General features: G+C 33.7%; 1 protein-coding gene across 1 annotated transcript in view; it reads left to right on the top strand.

Moving 5' to 3' along the window:
* Positions 1–22,105, top strand: part of CCDC178 (coiled-coil domain containing 178) — a 343,537-nt gene that overhangs the window by 17,235 nt on the left and 304,197 nt on the right. Inside the window, 4 exon segments of the mRNA XM_034642198.1 lie at positions 59–141; positions 2,626–2,826; positions 7,068–7,288; positions 12,628–12,770. Of these exon segments, the coding sequence (XP_034498089.1) occupies positions 59–141; positions 2,626–2,826; positions 7,068–7,288; positions 12,628–12,770 (648 nt within the window).

Below are 22,105 nucleotides of genomic sequence, written 5' to 3'. Positions count from 1 at the left end.
TTTAAACTTTAAGTATAGCAGTTCTTTATTAACTGATTGCTTCTTTCCCTTTATATAGGACCAGAACTTCTTCCACACAAGACCAGAAGGAAGATTGGAGTATTGCTACACCAGTGAAAGAGGTTAAACCTGAAGAGAGAGGTAAACTTGTGCCTCATACTTAAATAAGTGAAATTCTATTTAAAAGCTCATTGACTTTTCATTTAACATATTTTTGATTTTTACAATAATCATTTTTAAGAGTTTTATAATTCTTGTGAGTATCTAATGGAGGAAAGAGCCTTCTATATCACTTGATTAAACAACAAAATTCAACAAATATTTATTATACCATATACTGGTCTAGGTCCTGTGTATATAATGATCCCTCTCCACCTCTCAAGAAGCTAACTGTAATTCAGTGCTGTCCAGTAGTACTTTCTGGGATAATCAAAGTGTTCTGTATTTCCACCATCCAGTAGAGTAGCCACTAGCAATATATAGTAGCTGCTTGAAATGTAGTTGGGAAGACTGAGAATTTAATTTTTCAGTTTAATTTTAACACATTAAATGTAAACAGTCACGTGGGATTCACAGCTACCGCACTGGACATGGAGGCTCTACTATATTTATATCTTATATATAATATAATATTTATATATGTATAAATTAAGATTAATATCTCGTCACAGTTAATAAAATATAGTAATTTATATATTGGAATAAAATTTGTGTTAAAATTACTTCAACATATTTGAATGTATTCTTAATTTTATATTAAACACTCTTCCTTCCCTCACCCCCAAAATTTGTTAAACATCTTCCTTTCATGAGAAGTAACTAAGAATTCAGGACTTTGTAAAAGTACTAATATTTTGTTTTCAAAGCTGTCTCTTATAGTGAGTTTCTGTTTTTACTGTTTCCTTTCACTACATCCACACTGAAGAAAAAATCTCATTCATTACTTCTTAATTTTTCACATGACAGATGCTAGGAGGAGATTAATATGTTAATGGACATGATAATAGTTAAATTAATTGCAGTTATGTTTATTGTAAACACATACATTTGATCCCAAAGTACAAGACAGTATCAGGTTGAGGAAGATTTATTGTAATTAAGTGTTTGTGCTAAAAAAAAATTGCAGGTGGTTACTCACCTACTCAGTATGAAACAGTAAAACTAATTGAAATGGTATTCTAGAAAAAAGTTGAGAGATTAAATACAATGAATTGGAGGCATCTCAAGTTATAAACACAGCATTTACTTTAGAATGCTATCATAGAAACAGTACAAAAGATATCTCGAACAAACATGATAGACATCTTTGCTAAAACATATTTATTTATATCACATCAGAAGTGATTTAAGTGGCATTAATTTAATTATACGTTTCAGACAGATCTTTTTATAGAAACTGAAAAGATCATAAGTTGGCTGGAGAACACAGTGTTCACTGTGTATGTTGTCATGAAAAAAACAGACAATTAAGGATATAAAGTGTCCAGGATGTGGTAGAATATGAAAAAAGAAGACAATAGACTAAATAAATAGAGACCAAATAGAGGGCCAGTCCATAAAAGATAATTTTTATGTATTACAATAGAGAAACTTGTTTCTCGAGAAATCTTTTCAGGTAGCATGCTGAATTTCTTTGATAGGCTTACTAGGTAAGACGTAGAAACTGTGACTACTGAGCTTGTACTTATAACCAATATGTAATATTATCTTCTAGCAGAGAATTATTGCTTTATTTCCAAATCAAAACAAAACAGAGGTCTATTAGTTGTCTTTTTTTTTAAACCAGTTTTATTGTTTTTCCTCTAGCCTCAGCTCTTTGAGGCTTTGCCTTTCTTGACACTTTGTGTTTGTTTATATCTTCTTGTCATGTCACATTTTGGCAAAAGTCACTGTTTACAAGTATAAATCTCACCAGAGTGGAACCTATATCCATCTTCCTTACTGATCTATCTCTGGGGAGAGAGTGTATTGCCCAGAACATAACAGGCTCTCTGTGTGTTTCTAGTATAAATAGATGAGTGAATACCCATGTTAATCATTTTTGTTAATGTTAAACTGTATCTTTTCAGAGCTGTGAACCAAGAATCACAAGTGTCTCTCATCACAAGAGTTAATTTGTGTTATAACTAAATAAATGAAATTTGGAAACACTGAATTCCTGGCAGGGCTAACTAGGGATGTTATTATCTGATAAGGAATATAAAGTATCTTGTTTCTAGGAACCATCTGAGGATTTTCAGTATTTATCTGATGTTGTCATTATGATTCGCTTTTGTCATAGAATGAGAGAGGAAACACAAGCATAATTTAAAAATAAAGCTCTGTAATATAGCTTATGAAGAAAACATTTTTAGATAAAATATACATGAAGATATTGCTTGAGATTTCTCTATTCTAATTATTTTACAAAATGTTCACTTAAAAATCTGCCTTCCTAGTTATAATTAATGTTATGATTGTATTATAATAAAACTATCTTTAAAAGGCTAATTCATTTTTCTAAAATTCTCTTATTAAACAGATAAATATTAAAAAGTAAATAATGATACAACTAGTACCTGTGTTCACACCACCTAGTTGATGGCTGATTCATTAACAAATGTGAATATGTATATCTATTTTAAGATGAAAAGTGTCCAGAATTAAAGCAGGAAATGGAAGCGTTGTTGTCAGAGGCCATTCATCTGATTAAAAGTCTAGAAACGGACCGTGCAGAAGCTGAAGAAGCTTTAAAACAACAAAAATCAAGAAAGAAAAAGATCCATATGAAAATTGATTCTTGGTCAATCTGGAGACTTCAAGAAATCCCATTAGCTGTGCAGAAAGGTAATAATAAGAATTTTTTCATATTGCTATTTACTTTGAAAGGCATGAATAATCAGTTGAAGCACTGAAAAAAGTCAACTCTGACCATGTTGTTTTGTATCCAAGCTAGTGCACTTTTGATAGGTACTATTAATGCTAATGCTGATATCATTTATATAGCTCGGACTGCACTGAGCAAATCTGGACCTTCTGTAGTTTGGTGTTTGTTGGTAATTCCATAGTATTTGTGGTACCCATGGGACATTTAAACTTTTAGCACATATTTCCTATGATGACTACATTATTTGAGTACTTGAAATTTAGAAATTTAAGTTCTTTCCAGCTGGTGTTATTAGCCAAATCTTTAATTTTAGGAAAATAAAAGAGTTTTAAAGTGGTATTTTAGCAACATGCATCTGCTTTTGAGAATTCAGTAGTAGATTTTATTGAGAACTTCTAGCAGGCAATAAAACTGGAGATGTTTCCAAGAGTCACGTAGGTAACAGATGTTTCAAAAGGAAACACTGTTTTTTTTAGACTAGAGAATAAGGGACCTATGCTAAAGTGTTAAATAGTCTAAAGGCATTGGATTTTTTATTCTCCAGTCACTGTCTATTAAGCATGCCTACTACGTGATTCTACTGAGGCTGGACTTTGTTTGTAAAATAATTTTAATTCAGTTAAAAATTTTAATTCAGGATTCACGTACTTTAAAAGTGGGTTATCTTAGGGTGCTCATAAACCTGTCACTTAAACTAATACACTTGAGAGGAAAAGGGAGGCTATTAAATTACGCTGACAGATTAAATTATTTGTCAAACTGAACATTTTTATACACCTTTGTTGTATGTCTTCCAAAACTATAGTTTCCAGGTAGGGTGTGCACATTTTAGGGAGTTGTAAGAAAAAAAATAGAACTTTTATTTATATTTTTAAGCTTTGTTCTTTTTACTTCCTTTCTTGATTATTTGGGTTTTAATTTTGCTTTTATTGTACCTGACAAAATACAATTACTCAGTGGTTCCTCGATTATGTTATTTTAATAAAATAAACTAAATGTAGGTTAAATGTTTACTCCTTTTAAAGTAATTCTGAGCTCACAGATTGAGCTCACCGTTTGTTCACTACCTTCTGGAGCAGAGCTGAAGAAGCAGGAAATTGCCCAGAGCCTAGACTGAATGAATTTAATTCAGCCTTTGTTTGTGTTCTTTGTTGACCTTTACTAAAGAGTTAATTCTAAAAATTATGCAAAAAGTGCTCTAAACTCAGGTAAGAATAGGCCTTTTTCTACCCACACTTTAAAGTATGCATTTTACAAAACATTTGGTTTCTATAGCTGTTTGTAAATATAAATAATTCAGGCTTGGGGTGGGTTTGTTCTGATTCAAAAGGTTTTTGAATAGAATTTATGATGTGCATACTCTACTAATACAGTAGCATTGGTATGTAATTTATAAATACATACTTATACACGTATTGGTGTTTTAGAGGCAACCAAAGAATCTGACAATAGAGTCAGAATAGGCATCCTGGGAAATTCTGGAGCCCAGTAAATTCTTGAGCAGATTCACATTCACATCCACAAAGAGTCATCTGCAATTTAAAAAATAAAAGATTTATTTGTTTATTTGAGGGAGAGAGAGCGCAAGAGAGGGGTAGAGGGAGAGAGAATCAGACTGCACGCTGAGCATGGAGCCCGAGGCATAGTTGAGTTTACAACGCTGAGACCACAACTTGAGCTGAAACCAAGAGTCAGGTGCTTAACCAGCTGTGCCACCCAGATGCCCCTGCAATTTTTTAAAATGTTTGGAAAGCCTTTCCTTGTCAGTAGTAGTAGAAAAGCCAGTGGTAGCTGGTTTTATTTAATACTTTGCTGATAAATTTCTGTATAATCTCATATGGTCTTTATAAGAGCATATAGTGTAGTTTGTGGTTTATATAAAGTTCTACTTAAAATTGCCAAAATAAAATTGAATTGAGATAGATACATGCACATCCTACATACCTTATAAATGCATTTTCAGTGATGGAATGCATTCTTGTCATTGGTGGTAATTTATTGCTTGGGCTATCTTTTATTTAAAGATCTACTTAGCGGAGCCTGGGTGGCTCAGTCGGTTAAGCCTATGCCTTTGGGTTAGGTCATGATCTTCAGGTTCTGGGATCAAGCCCCACATAGGGCTTCCTGCTCAATAGGGAGTCTGCTTCTCTCTCTTTTTCTCTCTCCTTCTGCCTCTCCCAACTGCTCGTTCTCTCTCTCTCAAATAAATAAAATCTTTAAAAAATATTAAAAAATAAAGATCTACTTAAAGATCTTTAAAAAATCTATTAAAGATCTACTTAAAAAACTGAAATTTATGTTCATCTGCTTTATTTTATTTAAGTAGCTAACACGTGCAATGAAATTTAAATTCATATTACTATACAGTTTTTAGGTGCCTTCTGTTTGTAAAATATTCCTGAAAAGTAATGTACTTTCAGGAATATATTGCCTTTATATTGATATAGTTAGGATATAATTTTATAAATTTTTTAAATTTTATAAATTTTTTACAGATTACAGAATTATATATTCTTATAGATTTTAGATTCTCAGAGTCTCTAGCTTATGTGACAGGAAAAACTTAATCTCCTTAACAGCCTTAATATTAAATATGATATTTATAGAATTTTAATAATTTTTATAAAAACATATTTATAATTAATGAAAATATTAAAGAAATTCAATTTTTTCTAGATAGTTTGTGGCCACTCCTCCAGATCCATCCATCCCCCTAACCAGCCCACTCACACCTGTATCTTCTGTTTTGTGATCCATGAGGCTGATTGATAATGGACTGCATCAAAGATATCTTTTGTAATCTGTCTTCATGATGGTTCAACCACTGGGAATTAGTGGCAAGAGACCATGGGAGATAATGGAGAAGAGTGAGGGTGGGGTTTTATACCCTTGACTACTTTCCTTTCTACTTTGTCACTGCATCCCCTCCCCCATACAGAATGACAACCATTGGCACCCAATATGCGACCAATAATCTAGCAAATGTCTTTTCATTTTCCTATCAAAAAAGATAATCAGAAATAAGTTTTTCATCAGAAATTGGGTGTTATATGAACTTACAAATTATAAAATTAGATATGCATAGCTGTGTTTCCTTACAAAATAAGAGAGTATGTATATTTATTATACCCAAACAGCATCTGAAGGCACAAATAAACTAATGACTCAGATGTCCCTGGTACTCTCATTGTACCTGCTTCTTTAGATTCCCTGTCTTTCCCTTAACCTACATTCGTGGCTGCATGGGTACTTCCCAATGACTGATTACCTAATGGAAGGGAAAAAAATTACTTACCAGTTTATGTATGGATTTAAATGGTATGTTGACATAAGTTGGGGAGCTGCTGTTTTACAATCGCAATATGGGAAGGGTGAAGACAGATTACCTTAAAGGAGAAATGTCCTGGGATACAAATGGGAAGTAGCAAAAAGGATGGCATGATTGGAGTTGGAAAGAACATGAATGTTAAGACTGGTGAAAGGAAGTGTTCTAGGAGAGTGTTCTGGGGATTATCCTTTCAGAGAGGGTGGAGTATAAAGATAATCATGTCCCATACAAATGCTCACAAGAGTACTTCTATTGTGGAAGAAGATCTCAGCAATAACACAATGTTAAATCTTCTAATTTTGTTTGCATTGTTTAGTCATGTGAATTAAAGTTATTTACTACAATAATGCTTTGTGACAAATCACGTCGGAACTCAGTGGCTTACAACAATAAGCATTTTTTAGTATAAGCTATCCTATTTGTAATAATTTCAGTTGATCTTTTTGTGTTTTGATATATAATTATATCAACAGAAAATAGTACTTATTTTTTCCTTTTCCTTTCTGACATTTATAACTATCTCATTGTTTTACTTCTAGGTGATTTTAGAAGACCTCTACTCTTGCAGTTTTTCTCATTTTGTAATTCATGAAGTGGTTATATATAACCCAGTATATACGTTGGTTGTAGTAGGCAGGATTTATACTAAAACAATTATTAGTTTATAAAACATATATTTAAATCCCTTTAATGATAAATGACAAAAGCAATATATTTTATAATGCAGCACTAAGATAACATATTAAATTTAGTAAGCTTCACGGGTAAGTAATTTCTGAATCTAAAGAATTTCATATGTCTCTTATCAAATAAAGGTTTCTTTCAGGAGTTCTTGTTTTAAAATCAAATTTTCTTTTGTTATTGTATGTCTAGAACATGAGGCCTATTTGAGAGACATTATAGAATTACGATGGCATCTTGAAGATAAAGCTTATCAACTAAAACATTTTGAGGAACAAAAGGCAAAATTAGAAGAAGCTAATGCAAAGCTTCAAGCAGACATAGACTACATGAATAAACATGGGCCTCTAATTAACTCAAAACAGAACCAGGAACTTGAAGCTCTGAAAGAATTTCATATAAAAAAATTTGAGGTAAATGAATGAATGAATGGATATACATTTATTATAGATTGTTACTTAGTTATAAAAAATATTTCAGCTATAAGAATTAACATCTTTAAATGTTTCATTTTCACTGAAAATTGACCTGCTATTTATTTCCCGAAGGAGCTATTAAACTACACATAATACAGTCAATTGATATTCATTTAAACTGTGTAATCTTCCCTTTTATGCTTAGGAGTATTAATAATAGTCAACCTACTAATACAATTTTGGAGATTTAAACAACATGATAATTTTTGAAGTTGTAAATCAAACTGGGAGAGAATACAAGTAGAATATATCAGTCAGTTTCATTGTTGATGATAATAAATTGTAAAATTTTTTCAATGATTAATTAACATTTAACTCTCCTATTGTGGGATTGTATTATAGAAAAATATATTATTTATACCTGCCACTAAATGAGCAAATTTAATTTATATTCGTTTTTTATTATTTTAAAGTAAATAGAGTTGTTAAATGTGTCCTGTATTCTCAACAGTTCCATTTTCCTCCCTTACTCTCCAAAAATAACCTTATCAGGAAAATCAGTTTCTAGGTGAAATTTGTATATTTTTGTACACATACACACACACACACACATATATGTGTGTGTGTGTGTGTGCATATATATATATATATTTAAGCACAATGCATAGTTCCTTTTTTATTCTTCAAATAGTATCAAACGTAAGTTTGTGCAAGTTGTTTTTTGATCTGACGTTGTTTTAGAGGTCAAGCTACTGTTCATTCGTTTTACTTGCTGTTTTGGATTTGACACCAAAAGCAAAGCTAATAAAAGCAAAAATAAACAAGTGGGGATACATCAATCTAAAAAGCTTCTGCATGACATGAGGAACCATCAACAAAATGAAAAAACAATCTACTGGATGGGAGAAAATATTTGCAAATCATATATCTAATAAGGGGTTAATATCTGAAATAAAGAGCTTCACGCAACTCAACACCAAAATAAGACAATATTTTTGAAAATGGGCAGAAGATCAGAATAGACATTTTTCCAAAGAAGACATACAGATAACCGACAAGTACATGTAAAGATTCTCAACATCACTAATCATCAGGGAAATGCAAATCAAAACCACAGCGAGCAATCCATCTCATACTTGTCAGAATGGCTGTTATCAAAGAGACAAGAAGTAACAAGTGTTGGCAAAGATGTGGAGAAAAAGGAACCCTTGCATACTGTTGCTGGGAATGTAAATTGGTGCAACCACTGTGGAAAACAGTATGGAGGTTTCTCAGAAAATTTAAAATGGAGCTGTCACTTGACTCAGCAATTCCACTTCTGGGTATTTATTAGAAGAAAAAACACAAATTGAAAAGATGTGTGCACCCCCATGTTCATTGCTGTATTATTTACTATATCCAAGATATTGAAACAACCTAGGTATCCATCAATGGATGAATGGATAAAGAAGATGTGATATATATGTACAATGGAATATTACTCAGCCAAAAAAAGAATGAAATCTTTCTATTTGCAGCAACAGGGGTGGACCTTGAGGGCATTACATTAAATGAAATAAACCAGACAGAGAAAGACAAATACCATATGATCTCACTTATACATGGAATCAAAAGAAAAACCAAACAAAAAAACAATTTTATGGATACAGAGAACAGATTGGTGGTTGCCCGACACAGGGGGTTAGAAAGTGAATGGAAAGGGAGTCAAAAAGTTCAAACTTCTAGTTATAAAATACGTAAGTCATGGGGATTTAATGTACAGCATGGTGACTATAGTTAATATTATTGTATTGCATATTTGAAAGTTGCTAAGAGAGTACGTCTTAAGAGTTCTCATCATAAGAAAAAAATTCTAGCTATGGATGGCAATGGATGTTAACTAGACTAGCTGCGGTGATCATTTCACAATATATAGAAATATTGAATCATTATGTTTTATACCTGAAACTATTGTATATTAATTGTACCTCAATAAAAAATTAAAAAGTTTTGTGCATCAAAGGACACTATCAATATCTGATAAAAGGTTAATATCCAAAATATGTTAAGAACTTACGTAACACCAAAAAAATAAGTAATACAATTAAGAGATGGTCAGAGGACCTGAAAAGACATTTTTCCAAAGAAGACATACAGATGGCCAACAGATACATGAAAAGATGCTTAACATCTCTAATTATCAGGGAAGTGTAAATCAAAACCACAATGACATATCACCTTGAACCTTTTAGAATAGCTAGAATCAAAAAGACAAAAAGTAGCAAGTGTTGGCAAGGATATGGAAAAAAAGGAACCCTCATGCACTGTTGTGGGATTGTAAATTGGTGCTGCCACTGTGGAAAATAGTATGGAGGCTCCTCAAAAAATTAAAAAATAGAAATACCATATGATCCAGTAATTCCACTTCTGGGAATTTACCCAAATAAAACAAAACACTAATTCAAAAATATATATGTACCCCTTTTTTATTGCAGCATTATTTACACCAGCCAAGATATGGAAACAACCTCAGTGTCATTGATAGGTGAATAGATAAAGAAGATGTGGCATACATATATACAATAGAATATTACTTAGCCATAAAATATGACAAAATCTTCCCATTTGTGCCAACATGGACCTCTAGAGGACATAATGCTAAGTGAAATAAATCAATCAGAGAAAGAGAAATACTATATGATTCCACTTATGTGTGGAATCTGCAGAACAAAAACTAGGAATAGACCTATAAATACAGAGAACAAACTGATGGTTGCCAGAGGCGGGGAAGTGAAAGGATAGGCAAATGAATGAAGAGGAATGAGAGGTACAGGCTTCTAGTTATGGAATAAATAAGTCATTGGGATAAAAGGTACAGCGTAGTAGGGGCACCTGGATGGCCCAGTTGGTTAAATGTCCAACTCTTGGTTTTGGCTCAGGTGGTGATATCAGGGTTGTGAGATCAAGCCCGTGTCAAGCTCCATCTCAGTGCAGAGTCTGCTTGAGATTATCTCTTCCTTTCCCTCTGTCCATCCCATTCTTTCCCTCTCTCCCTCTCAGATAAATAAATAAGTCTTTAAGAAAAAAAAGGTACAGCATAGGAAGTATGTCAATACTGTAATAGTGTTGTAATGGTGACAGATGGTAGTAGTTACACTTGTGGTGAGTGTAGCATAATGTGTGGATTTGTTGAATCACTATGTTGTACTCCTGAACTAATTTAATGTTGTGTGTCAACTGTATGTCAATGAAAAAAAGTAAAAAAGAAGGATACTATCAGAAAAGCAAAAAAAAACAAAAAACAAAAAACAAAAAACCCAAACAAACAAAAAATCCCCAAAACAACCAAACCTATAGAATGAGAAAAAATATTGCAAATTATACATTTCAGAAGGGTATAGTACCTAGAATATATAAATAACTTTCAAATTCAACAACCCAAGATGAACAACCAAATTAAAAATGGGCAAAGGACTTGAATAGCTGTATCTCCCAAGACATACAGATGGGCAGCAAACATTTGAAAAGATAGATGCTCAACATCGTTAGTCATTAGGGGAATGCAAACCAAAACCACAGTGAGATACCACTCATGGCCATTAGGATGGAAATAAATATAAAACAGAAAGTCACAAGTTTTAGTGTCTATGTGGAGAAATTGGAACTGTAGTACTTTGCTGGTGAAAATGTAAAATGGTTGCAGATGCTGTGGAAAAGACTGGCATTTCCTCAAAAAGCTTAACACAGAATACCATATGCTCTAGCAATTATACTCTGAGGTATATACTCCAAAGAATTGAAAACTGATAATCAAAAAAACAAAAGCAAAAGTTGTACATAAATGTTCATAGCAGCAGTGTTTGTATTAGCCCAAGGTGGAAACAACCCGATATCCATCACCTGATTAATGACTAAATAAAATATGATATATCTATACCATAGGAAGCAAGAAAAAAAAAAGAAGTGTTGTTATATGTCACAACATATATCAGCTTTGAGGGATTATGCTAAATAGAGAAACCATAAAAAAGGTCACATCCTGTATGATTTCATTTGTATGAAACACCCAGAATAGATAAATCCATAAAACAAAACAGATTAGTGCTTGCTGAGGGCCAGGGGAAGTGTAATGTAGTGTTTTATTTATAGTCCTTTATCATATAACTTTATTTTATTCTGCTGTCTTGACTCAGTTTTGAGGTCCTGGGTAGAGATCTACTGAAATAACTAATTGCTTAAAGGACTCAAGGCCTCTAGTCAGTGTGTTGAGCACTAGTGCTTATCTTGCCAATTGTAGATACTTACAAATCAAGCTCCAGGGCTCTGTGTTGCCTCCAAATTCTGCAAGCAGCTCAGCCTCAAACACCACAGAGCCACAAGAGTATTATCCACATCAAGAGCTTACCTCGGAGATGAATTTGTCTCATATAATGTAGCCTAGTTCCCAACATGGAGACACCATCCCAGCATTGCCTACAGGTTACCTCTTCTAAAGGTGCTGACAAATTGGACATGGGATATTTGATGTTAGGAATTCTGTTATGTTGCCTGACTTGTTTGCTTAGCTCATCGTTCTGGTGTGCTCCTTGCTCTCTACCAAAATGTATACCCCTACACTCCTGTGCCTAACGGATAATCTTGTAGAGGTTACTCCTACCTGTGCTATTTGAAAAATAATGAACATTATTGCTTTTTTCAGGAGGCAATTGCTCAATTTCAGTCCACCAATTCACCCACTGGAGAGAGGACTGTTCACTCCCTACTGCCTTCTACTCCCCTCCCTCTGACTTTCCGCCAGGACATCCACACTACAAACACCTCTTCTCCATAGGTTGACAGAGAAGGGAGAAATGGAGAGGGAAGGGAGAATGTTTATGATATTTGATAACTAAAAAGTAAAAAATAAAATAAAACCAATAAAAATGGAATATTTTGGACCCTTTCATTAAGATAATAATGGTTATTCCTTAGAGGATTACAGTTGATATCATTTATTTTTTCATCTGTATTTTCTGGTTTTTCTACAATAAAGTATTAGTTCAACAATAAAAACAATGAAAAGTAGCAATTCTTTTGTAGGTGAAAAAATAATTATTTTATTTTGCTCATGCCACCTGGAATATTGAACTTATTTTCTTCAATAACTTTTATACTTCCCCATTATTGTTGCTTTTTAAGCTAATGGAAACCTAAAACTTTACTGTGTTAAATAGAATAATATGGGAAGAAAATCAATATAAGGGACTTTTTTTTAGATCAAAATTACTCTAAATTTAAGTCCTTTCTCTGATTTTTCTCTTACCTGATTCTTTTAATTATTAAGTGCATGTATTAACAAAAATATTTTTCATTTCTAGGTAATGGAGTTATACAAACAAGTTCATGAAGAACTTGAAGAAGCTATAGAAAATGTTGAAAATGCCAAATTGAATGCTAAACAAATTAGACAAAACATGGAGAAAGACATTCATAGTGATGAAATAAGCATAGAAACCTACAAGTAAGAATTTTTCGCTAATGCTACTTAGAGAGTTTAGAACAAAAATATTGATTAAAATGTTATTTATATTCCTGTATAAAAAATTCAGATGCAGAGAAATAATCTAAATCACCTATACTTATCACCAAGTTTATATATAAATTAAGATTTATATCTTTTACATATGTAATATACGTATGTGTAGAGTCCTAAAGTACTGTTCTGTTTTTATTTTATTTGTAGGTTTTTATAAAATTTTAATTCCAGTGTTGTTAACATAGTGTTATATTATTTTCAGGTTACAATATAGTGATTTAACAATTCTATACATTACTTAGTGCTCATCCTGATAAATGTACTCTTTAATCCCCATCACCTATTTCAACCATCCCCCATCCCACATCTCCTCTGGTAACCCTTAGTTTGTTCTCTGTAGTTAAGAGTCTATTTCTTGATTTGTTTCTTTCCCTATCTTTTTTTTTCCCCCTTTGCTCGCTTGTTTTGTTTCTTAAATTCCACATGAGTGAAATCATATGTTATTTGTCTTTCTCTGACTGACTTCTTTTGCTTTGCATGATACTCTCTAGCTCCAGCCATATTGTTGCAAATGGCAAGATTTCATTCCCTTTTATGGCTGAATAATATTCCATTGTATATATACACCACATCATCTTTATATATTGATCTATCAGTGGACAATTGGGCTGCTTCCATAATTTAGCTATTGTGAATAATGTTGCAATAAAAATCAGGGTGCATGTATCCCTTTGAATTAGTGTTTTTGTATTTTGAGGGTAAATAACCCAGTAATACAATTACTGGATAGTGGGATAGTTCTATTTTTAACTTTTTGAGGAACCTCCATACTATTTTCCACAGTGGCTCCACCAGTTTGCATTCCCACCAACAGTGCACGAAGATTCCTTTTTCTCCATATCCTCACCAACGCCTGTTGTTTCTTGTGTTTTCTTGTTTGTTTGTTTGTTTTAACCATTCTGAAAGTTGTGAGGTGATATCTCCTTGTAGTTTTGATTTTCATTTCCCTGATGATGAGTGATGTTGACCATCTTTTCAAGTGTCTGTTGGCATCTGTATGTCTTCTTTGGAGAAATGCCTGATCATGTCTTCTGCCCATTTTTTAATTGGATTGTTTGTTTTTTGGATGTTGAGTTCTGTCAGTTCTTTATCAGATATGTCATTTTCAAACATCTTCTGCCATTCAATAGGTTGCCTTTTAATTTTTTTTATTGTTTCTTTCACTGTGCAGAAGCTTTTTGTTTTGATGTAGTCACAATAGTTTTTTTTTTTTTTTTTAATTCCCTTACCTTGTCAGACCTATCTAGACAAATGTTGCTATGGCTAGTATCAGAGAAACTATTGCCTGGGCTGTCTTCTAGAACTTTTATGGTTTCAGGTCTTACATTTAGGTCTTTAATCCATTTTGAGTCTATTATTGTGTATGGTGTAAGAAATTGGTCCAGTTTCATTCTTTTGCATATAGCTGTCCAGTTTTACTGCCACCATTTGTGTGAAAGACTGTTTTTTTTTTTCTTCTCATTGTATATTCATGCCTCCTTTGTCAAAGAATAATTGACCATATAATTGCAGGTTTCTTTCTGGGTTTTCTACTTTGTTTCATTGATTTATGTGTCTGTTTTTGTGCCAGTACCATACTGCTTTGATTGCTACAGCTTTGTAGTATAGCTTGAAGTCCGGAATTGTGATGTCTCCAGCTTTGCTTTTCATTTTCAAGGTTGCTTTAGCTTTTTGGAGTCTTTTGCTGTTCCTTACAAATTTTAGAATTGCTTATTCCGGTCTCTGAAAAATACTGTTGGTATTTTGATAGGGATTGCTTTTAATGTGTAGATTGCTTTTGGTAATATAGATATTTTAACAATACTTGATTTTCCAATCCATGAGCATGGAATGTCTGTCCATTTTTTGGTGTTATCTTCAGTTTCTTTCATCAGTGTCTTATAGTTTTCTCTTTCTCTTCTTTGGTTAAGTTTATTCTTAGATATCTTATTATTTTGGGGGCAGTTATGGATGGGATCATTTTCTTAATTTCTCCTTTTTCTGCTTCATTTTTAGTGTATAGAAATGTATGTTAACTAACTAGAGTTTAAAGAAAAACTTGAAATAAGAAAAAAAAAAGAAATGTAATAGATTTCTGCACATTGATTTTTGTATACTGTGACTTTACTGAATTCATTTATCAGAACTAGTAGTTTTTCGGGGAGTTTTCAGGGTTTTCTACAAATTGTATCATGTTATCTGCAAACAGTGAAAGTTTTACTTCTTCCTTAAAAATTTGGATGCCTTTTATTTCTTTTTGTTGTCTGATTGCTATGGCTTGGACTTCCAGTACTGTGTTGAATGGAGGTGATAAGAGTGGACATCCTTGTCTTGTTCCTGACCATATGTGAAAAGCTCTCAGTTTTTCCCTGATGAGTATGATGTTTTCTCTGGGTTTTTCATATAAGGCCTTTATTATGTTAAGGTATGTTCCCTCTAAACTTACTTTGTTGAGGGTTTTTATCATGCATGATGTTGTACTTTCTCAAATACTTTTTCTGCTTCTATTGAAATGGTTTTTTCCTTTCTCTTATTGATGTGATGTATCATGTTGATTGATTTTTTAATATTGGACCACCCTTGCATCCTGAGAATAAATCCCACTTGATTGTGGTAAATGGCTTTTTTTTACTGTATTGTTGGATTCGGTTTGCTAGTATTTTATTGAGAACTTTTGCATCTACGTTTATCAGTGATATTGGCCTGTAATTCTGTTTATTTTTTTGGTGGGGGGGGTGGGTTTGACTGATTTTTATGGATACACTGTTTTGGATACACTTTTTTTTTTTTTGGTACCTTTATTTGGTATTGGTATTAGGGTAATGCTGGCCTCATAGAATGAATTTGGAAGTTTTCCTTCCTCTCCTATTTTTTTTGCAGTAGTTTGAGAAGATTAGGTATTAACTCTTCTTCAAATGTTTAGTAGAATTCACTTCTGAAGCTGTCTGGTCCTGGACTTCTGTTTGTTGGAAGTTTTTTGATTACTGATCCAATTTCATTGCCGGTAATCAGTCTGTTCAAATTTTTTATTTCTTCCTGATTCAGTTATGGTAGGTTATATGTTTCTAGGAATTTATCAATTTCTTCTAGGTTGTCCAATTTGTTGGCGTACAATTTTTCATAACATTCTCATTCAATTGTTTGTATTTCTGTGGTGTTGGTTGTTATTTCACCTCTTTAATTTGTGATTTTGCTTTTTTGAGTCCTCTCTCTCTCTCTTTTTTTAATGAGTCTGCCTGGAGGTTTATCAATTTTGTCAATCTTTTCAAAAACCAGTTCCTGGTTTCATTGATCTGTTCTACTGTTTTATTAGATTCTCTACATTTATTTCTGCTTTAGTCTTTCTTCTTTCTTTTCTTCTCCTGGTTTTAAGTTTGTTATTCTTTTTCTAGCTCCTTTAGGTGTAACGTTAGGTTATTTGATTTTTTTTTCTTGCTGCTTGAGGTAGGCCTGTATTGCTATAAACTTCCCTCTTCAATCCATTTTTGCTGCATCCCAAAGATTTAGATCCTTTTGTTTTTATTTTCATTTGTTTCCATGTAATTATTTATTTCTTTTTTGATTTCTTGGTTGATCCATTCTTTGTTTAGTAGCATGTTATTTAGCCTCCATATATTTGTAGTCTTGCAAGATTTTTTCTTGTGTTTGATTTCTAGTTTCATAGGATTGTGGTCAGAAAAGATGTACAGTATCACTTAGATGTTTTTTTTAAATTTCTTTATACTTGTTTTATAGCCTAATATGTGATCTATTTTGGAAAATATTTGTGTGCACTTGACTTGAATGTGTATTTTGCTGTTTTAGGATGGAATGTTAAGTCCATCTAGTCCAGTATGTCATTCAAAACCACTTTTTCCCTGTTGATTTTCTGTTTGCATGATCTGTCCACTGACATAAGTAGAGTATTAAAGTCCCCTACTATTATTGTATTACTATCAATTAATACCTTTCAGTTTTTTTATTGACTGCTTTATGTATTTGGGTATTCCCATGTTGAGTACATAAATATTTACAATGTTATATCTTCTTGGATTGTCCCCTTTATTATTATATAGTGCCCTTCTTTGTCTCTTAATATAGTCTTTGTTTAAAAATCTGTTTTGTCTGTTACAAGTATTGCTACCCCAGCTTTCTTTTGACATCCATTTGCATGATAAATGTTTCTCCATCCCCTCACTTTTAATCTGCATGTGTCTTTAGCTCCAAAATGAGTCTCCTATAGATGGCATATAGATGGATCTTATTTTTTTTATCCTCTCTGTCACTCCCCCCCCCTTTTTTGGGAGTATTTAGTCCATTTATAGTCAAAGTAATTATTGATAGATATGTATATAGTGCCATTTTGCTACTTGTTTTGTGGTTGTTTTTGTAGTTTTTCCCTGATCCTTTCTTCTCTTGCTCTCTTTCATAGTTTTTACTGTTTTTTTTTTTATTTTGGGGTGCCATTAAGTTTTTATATAACATCTTCTCCATATAGCAATGTATATTAAGTTGATGGTTGCTTAAGTTGGAACCCATTCTTTACTCCTCTCTCCCCCAGCTTTTAGGTATATGGTGTCATATTTTATGTCTTTTTATTTTGTAAATCCCTTGACTGATTTTTATGGATGCACTTATTTTTACTGCTTTTGTGTTTTCTATTTTTCATACTTTCACTTATGGTCTTCCCTCCCAACTCAGAGAGTCCTCCTTAATATTTCTTATAGGGCTGGTTTAGTGGTCATGACTCCTTTAGTTTTTGTTGCTCTGAGAAACTCTTTGTCTCTGCCGCTATTCTGAATGATAGCCTTTCTTTTTTTTTTCTTTTTTTAAGATTTTATTTATTTATTTGACAGAGAGAGAGGCAGTGAGAGAGGGAACACAAGCAGGGGGAGTGGGAGAGGGAGAAGCAGGCTTCCCGCCGAGCAGGGAGCCTGATGCAGGGCTCCATCCCAGAACGCTGGGATCATGACCTGAGCCGAAGGCAGACACTTAACGACTGAGCCACCCAGGCGCCCCGAATGATAGCCTTTCTTGATAGAGTATTCTTGGATGCAGATTTTTCCCTCTCACCACTTTGAATATATCATTTTACTCCTTCTGGCCTGTACAGTTTGTTGCTGAAACATTTGCTGATAGCCTTATAGGGTTTCCCTTGTATATAACTGTCTTCTTTTCTCTTGGTGCTTTTAAAATTCGTTCTTTATTACTACTTTTTGTCTTTTTAATTACTATGTGTCTTGGTGTGATCCTCCTTGGGTTGATTTTGTTGGGGGATCTCTTTGCCTTCTGGATCTGGATATCTGTTTCCAGCTATTCTTTCTTCAAATAAATTTTCTGCGCCCTTTTCTCTCTCTTCTTCTGGGATCTTGATAATGCAAATGTTAATATGCTTGATGGAGTCACTGAATTCCATAAGTTTGTTCTTAATTTGTATAATTCTTTTTTCTCTCACTTGCTCAGCTTGTTTTCCACTACTCTGTCTTCCAGGTCATTAATTTGTTCCTCTGCTTCCTCTGGCTACTATTTATTCTATTAAGTGTATTTTTAATTTCAATTATTGTGTTCTTCATCTCTGATTGGTTCTTTTTTATCTCTTTGTTAAGGGCCTCACTGATGTTCTCCACTCTTTTCTCAAGTTCAGTGGGTATCTTCATAGTCATTACCTTAAATTCTCTACTAACCATATTACTTATATGGTTTCCCTTAGGTGTCTTGCTGTAATTTTGTCCTATTCTTTCATTTGGAACATATTCCTCTGTCTCCTCATTTTGTCTAACTCTTGAAGATAATGGCCTTATGAAGACAAGGTCCTGCAGTGCCCTGCAGGGCAGTATTCCCCAGGACCTGGCACTTCAGGAGTGCCTCTTATGCGAGTTGCCTGTGCCCTGCTGTTGTATTCTGGCCACTCTTTCCTTCAGTCTAGTCATTTGCAGAAGCTCTCTTTGCTTTTTGTGGGTAGTATTTGGTCCCAGCTAGATGGAGTGCATTTTAACAAGGTGCACGCTGGTCTGCTTGCAAAATGAGACCTGCCAACCCTGCTGCTAGAATCCAGGCCCCACAAAATGCATGGGTGGGTGACATGGTTTTGGCTGGGTTTATACCAGTATTCTGGGGGAAAGGCCCCATAGTGTAGGGGCACGAAAAGCATGAGTAGAAGGGACAGATCTGCTGTAGTTAGAGGGGCTAGGGCTTGTATAGGTAAGTTAGGTAGGGAGCATTGTTGCTGTGCTGATTCCTGTAGGTGGCCATGTGTTTATACTGCAGGGCAGGGGAGGGAAATGATGGCTGCCAGCTCATTTCTGAAAAGGTTTCCCTGCTATCCCTGCTTCTATGATACATGCTGTGATATGAGTAAATAACTCTCCTTCCTGTATGCCCCAGACATTTTTTAAACTGCTGCTTCCTTGCTATATCCTTGGTGGCTGTTTATCCTGCTATCTCTTTAAGGGCAGGGGCTCAGCTTCCTATTGCCCTCCAGGCTGTCTCATAGCAGAGCCTGCTGAGTTTTAAAGTTCCAGGCTCAGGGGTGCCTGGGTGGCAGAGTTGGTTAAGCATCTGCCTTTGGCTCAGGTCATGATCATGGAGTCCCGGGATAGAGTCCCACATTGGACTCCCTGCTCAGTGGGGAAGTCGGCTTCTCCATCTGCCCTTCACCCTGCTTGTGCTCTCGCTCTCTCAAATAAATAAATAAAATCTTTAATTAAAAAAAATAAAATAAAATCCTGGGCTTAAATCCCACTACTTCTAAGAACTCACTGGATTCGGCCCCTGTTTGTGTCAAAGCCAAATGATGGGGATTTGTCTTCCCATGAGGACTCCCCAGTGTGATAGTCTGTTTCTTGCCCTTTTCCATGCGACTGGCTCCTTCCCTGCCTCAGATGGCCATGGTCTGTTTGGCTCCAAATCCCTGTCTCCGCCCTTCCTACCTTCCTGGATGTGGCTTTTTCTTTACCTTTAGTTGTGGAGTTCGTTCTACCAGTCTTCAAGTCATTTTCTGGGTTATTTACACTGATGTAAGTGTTAGCTAGTTTTATGCATGGGAGGAGGCAAGCTCAGCATCCTACCCTGCCATCTTCCCAGCCTCTCTGTGTCATTTTAAAGTTCTTCATACATATCATCAAATTGCCTATAAAGGTGTATAATAAATATATATCACTGCTGTCTATGTATGTGCAAAAGTGACTATTTAAAAAAAATCTCCAGCATGGGATATTATTAAAAACAAATTATGTAACCATGTATTAATTATAAATAGCATCCAGGTATTTCAATTTGCATTTGTTTGATTTCTAATAAAATGGAGTATTTTAAAATATATATAGACATTATTTTGCATTTTAGTGATTGGAGTGTTTTTATTACATTTCTGATGTATTTGTGTTATATGAAATTCTTCTAATTACTCTTGTTCACTCTAAGTTCTTTATGGTATAGTGTATCATAATAAAGTTTTTATTTGTTCAAATTGATTAATGATTTAGATAGAAAAAATCTTACTCATTGTGGAGCTGAATTCAAGTAAATATAAAGAAAATGAAGAACACAAAATTTTTATACATAGTTCTATGATCTAGATAATATCCATTATGTTTATGTTGCCTCACATACAATGCATATTTTAAATATTGTCTATTAGTTAATAAGTCAATCACTTATGTAGCTCACCTGATTTGTTATATGTCATTCAGTTACATGTATTTTCTTTCCTTTTTTTTTTTTTTTAAAGATTTTATTTATTTATTTGACAGAGATAGAGACAGCCAGTGAGAGAGGGAACACAAGCAGGGGGAGTGGGAGAGGAAGAAGCAGGCTCACAGCAGAGGAGCCTGACGTGGGGCTCGATCCCATAACGCCGGGATCACGCCCTGAGCCGAAGGCAGACGCTTAACCGCTGTGCCACCCAGGCGCCCCTACATGTATTTTCTAATTTTCATTTTGATTTTTTTTTTGATGCATGGGCTATTAAAAAATACATTTTAAAAAAAATTTTCATGATGATTTCTAATTTTATAGTTGTCTTTTTATTAATACTTTCTAGCTGAATTTGTGTTTTGGTCAGGGAACATATAGTTTCAATCCATGAAAATTACTGAGTCTTCATTTTTGGCTCAGTGGCTTGGGTTGTTCTTATTTTTTTTGTTTTTTTTAGTAAATATTTCTTATGTACTTTACTTATTGAATGTACTGTTGATTACTGTTTCATTAGGTCAAGTTTACTATTTGTAAAGGTTAATCTTTGTGTACCCTTGCTATTTCAAGTGCGGTCAATGGACCAACAATATCAGCTTTACCTAGGTGCTTCTTCAAAATGTAGAATTTTTGCAATTCAGACCTATTGAATGAGAGTCTGCATTTTTAAAAGATCCCAAGGTGATGTTTAAGAAACAGTGTTCCTTATCATTACTGATTTTTACTACTTTTTCTATTATTGAGAAAAGTGTGGTAAAATCACCTACTATAATGATGTGTCTCTCTACCTCTTTTTTTTTTTTAATGCCATCAGTTTTTGCCTTATATTTTGAAGTTCTCTCAGGTTCTTACAAGTTTAAAGTTGTTATATCTTTCTGGAGGATGACTAACCTTATTAATCATTGTGAATTGATTCTTGGAATACTTTTTGCCTTAAACTCAATTAAGATAGTAATATAGCTTCATTAGCTTTGTTTTTTGATGTTTATCTGGGAGATATTTTCAGTTTTGAAATTTCAGTATTTTTGAGTCCTTATGTTTTATACACATCTCTTGCAAACATTATTTAGATAGATTTTTTTATCAGTTGAAAACATTTTTAAAGGTGGACCATTAAATGCATTCATAAATCACTAATACATTTGGATTTAAACCACCATGTATTTGCCCCCATATGTTTTATTTTTTTTATTCATTTTTGACTTCTTTTACATTAGGTTTTTCTTTTTTTTCCTTTTCTATTTTGGCAGTTATAATTTGGTCCTGTTCTTTTTGTAGGAAATCCTATTAACTACCATATACAAACTAGGTGATCAAACTCCAAAGACACTTTTAACATGCTAGACAAGAAGAGGACTTATGAAAATTTTTACTGTCGTTAACACATTCCCACTGAATTAAATATTTATTGTTGTTGTGGACTATTTCATTTTTATAACCCATGAGAATATTGTTGTTTGTTCATTTTTCTTTTTCTCTTTCTTTCTTTCTTTCTTTCTTTCGTTTGAATATTTTATTTATTTGAGAGAGAGAGAGAGTACGAATGGGGCAGTGAGGAGCAGAGGGAGAGGGAGAAGCAGACTCCCCACTGAGCAGGGAGACCAATGGGG

The sequence above is a fragment of the Ailuropoda melanoleuca genome, chromosome 14 (assembly GCF_002007445.2).
Source record: "Ailuropoda melanoleuca isolate Jingjing chromosome 14, ASM200744v2, whole genome shotgun sequence".
Classification (NCBI taxonomy): Eukaryota; Metazoa; Chordata; class Mammalia; order Carnivora; family Ursidae; genus Ailuropoda; species Ailuropoda melanoleuca.
Note: the sequence above shows the minus strand (reverse complement) of the source record. Positions and strands in the feature narration are given on the sequence as shown.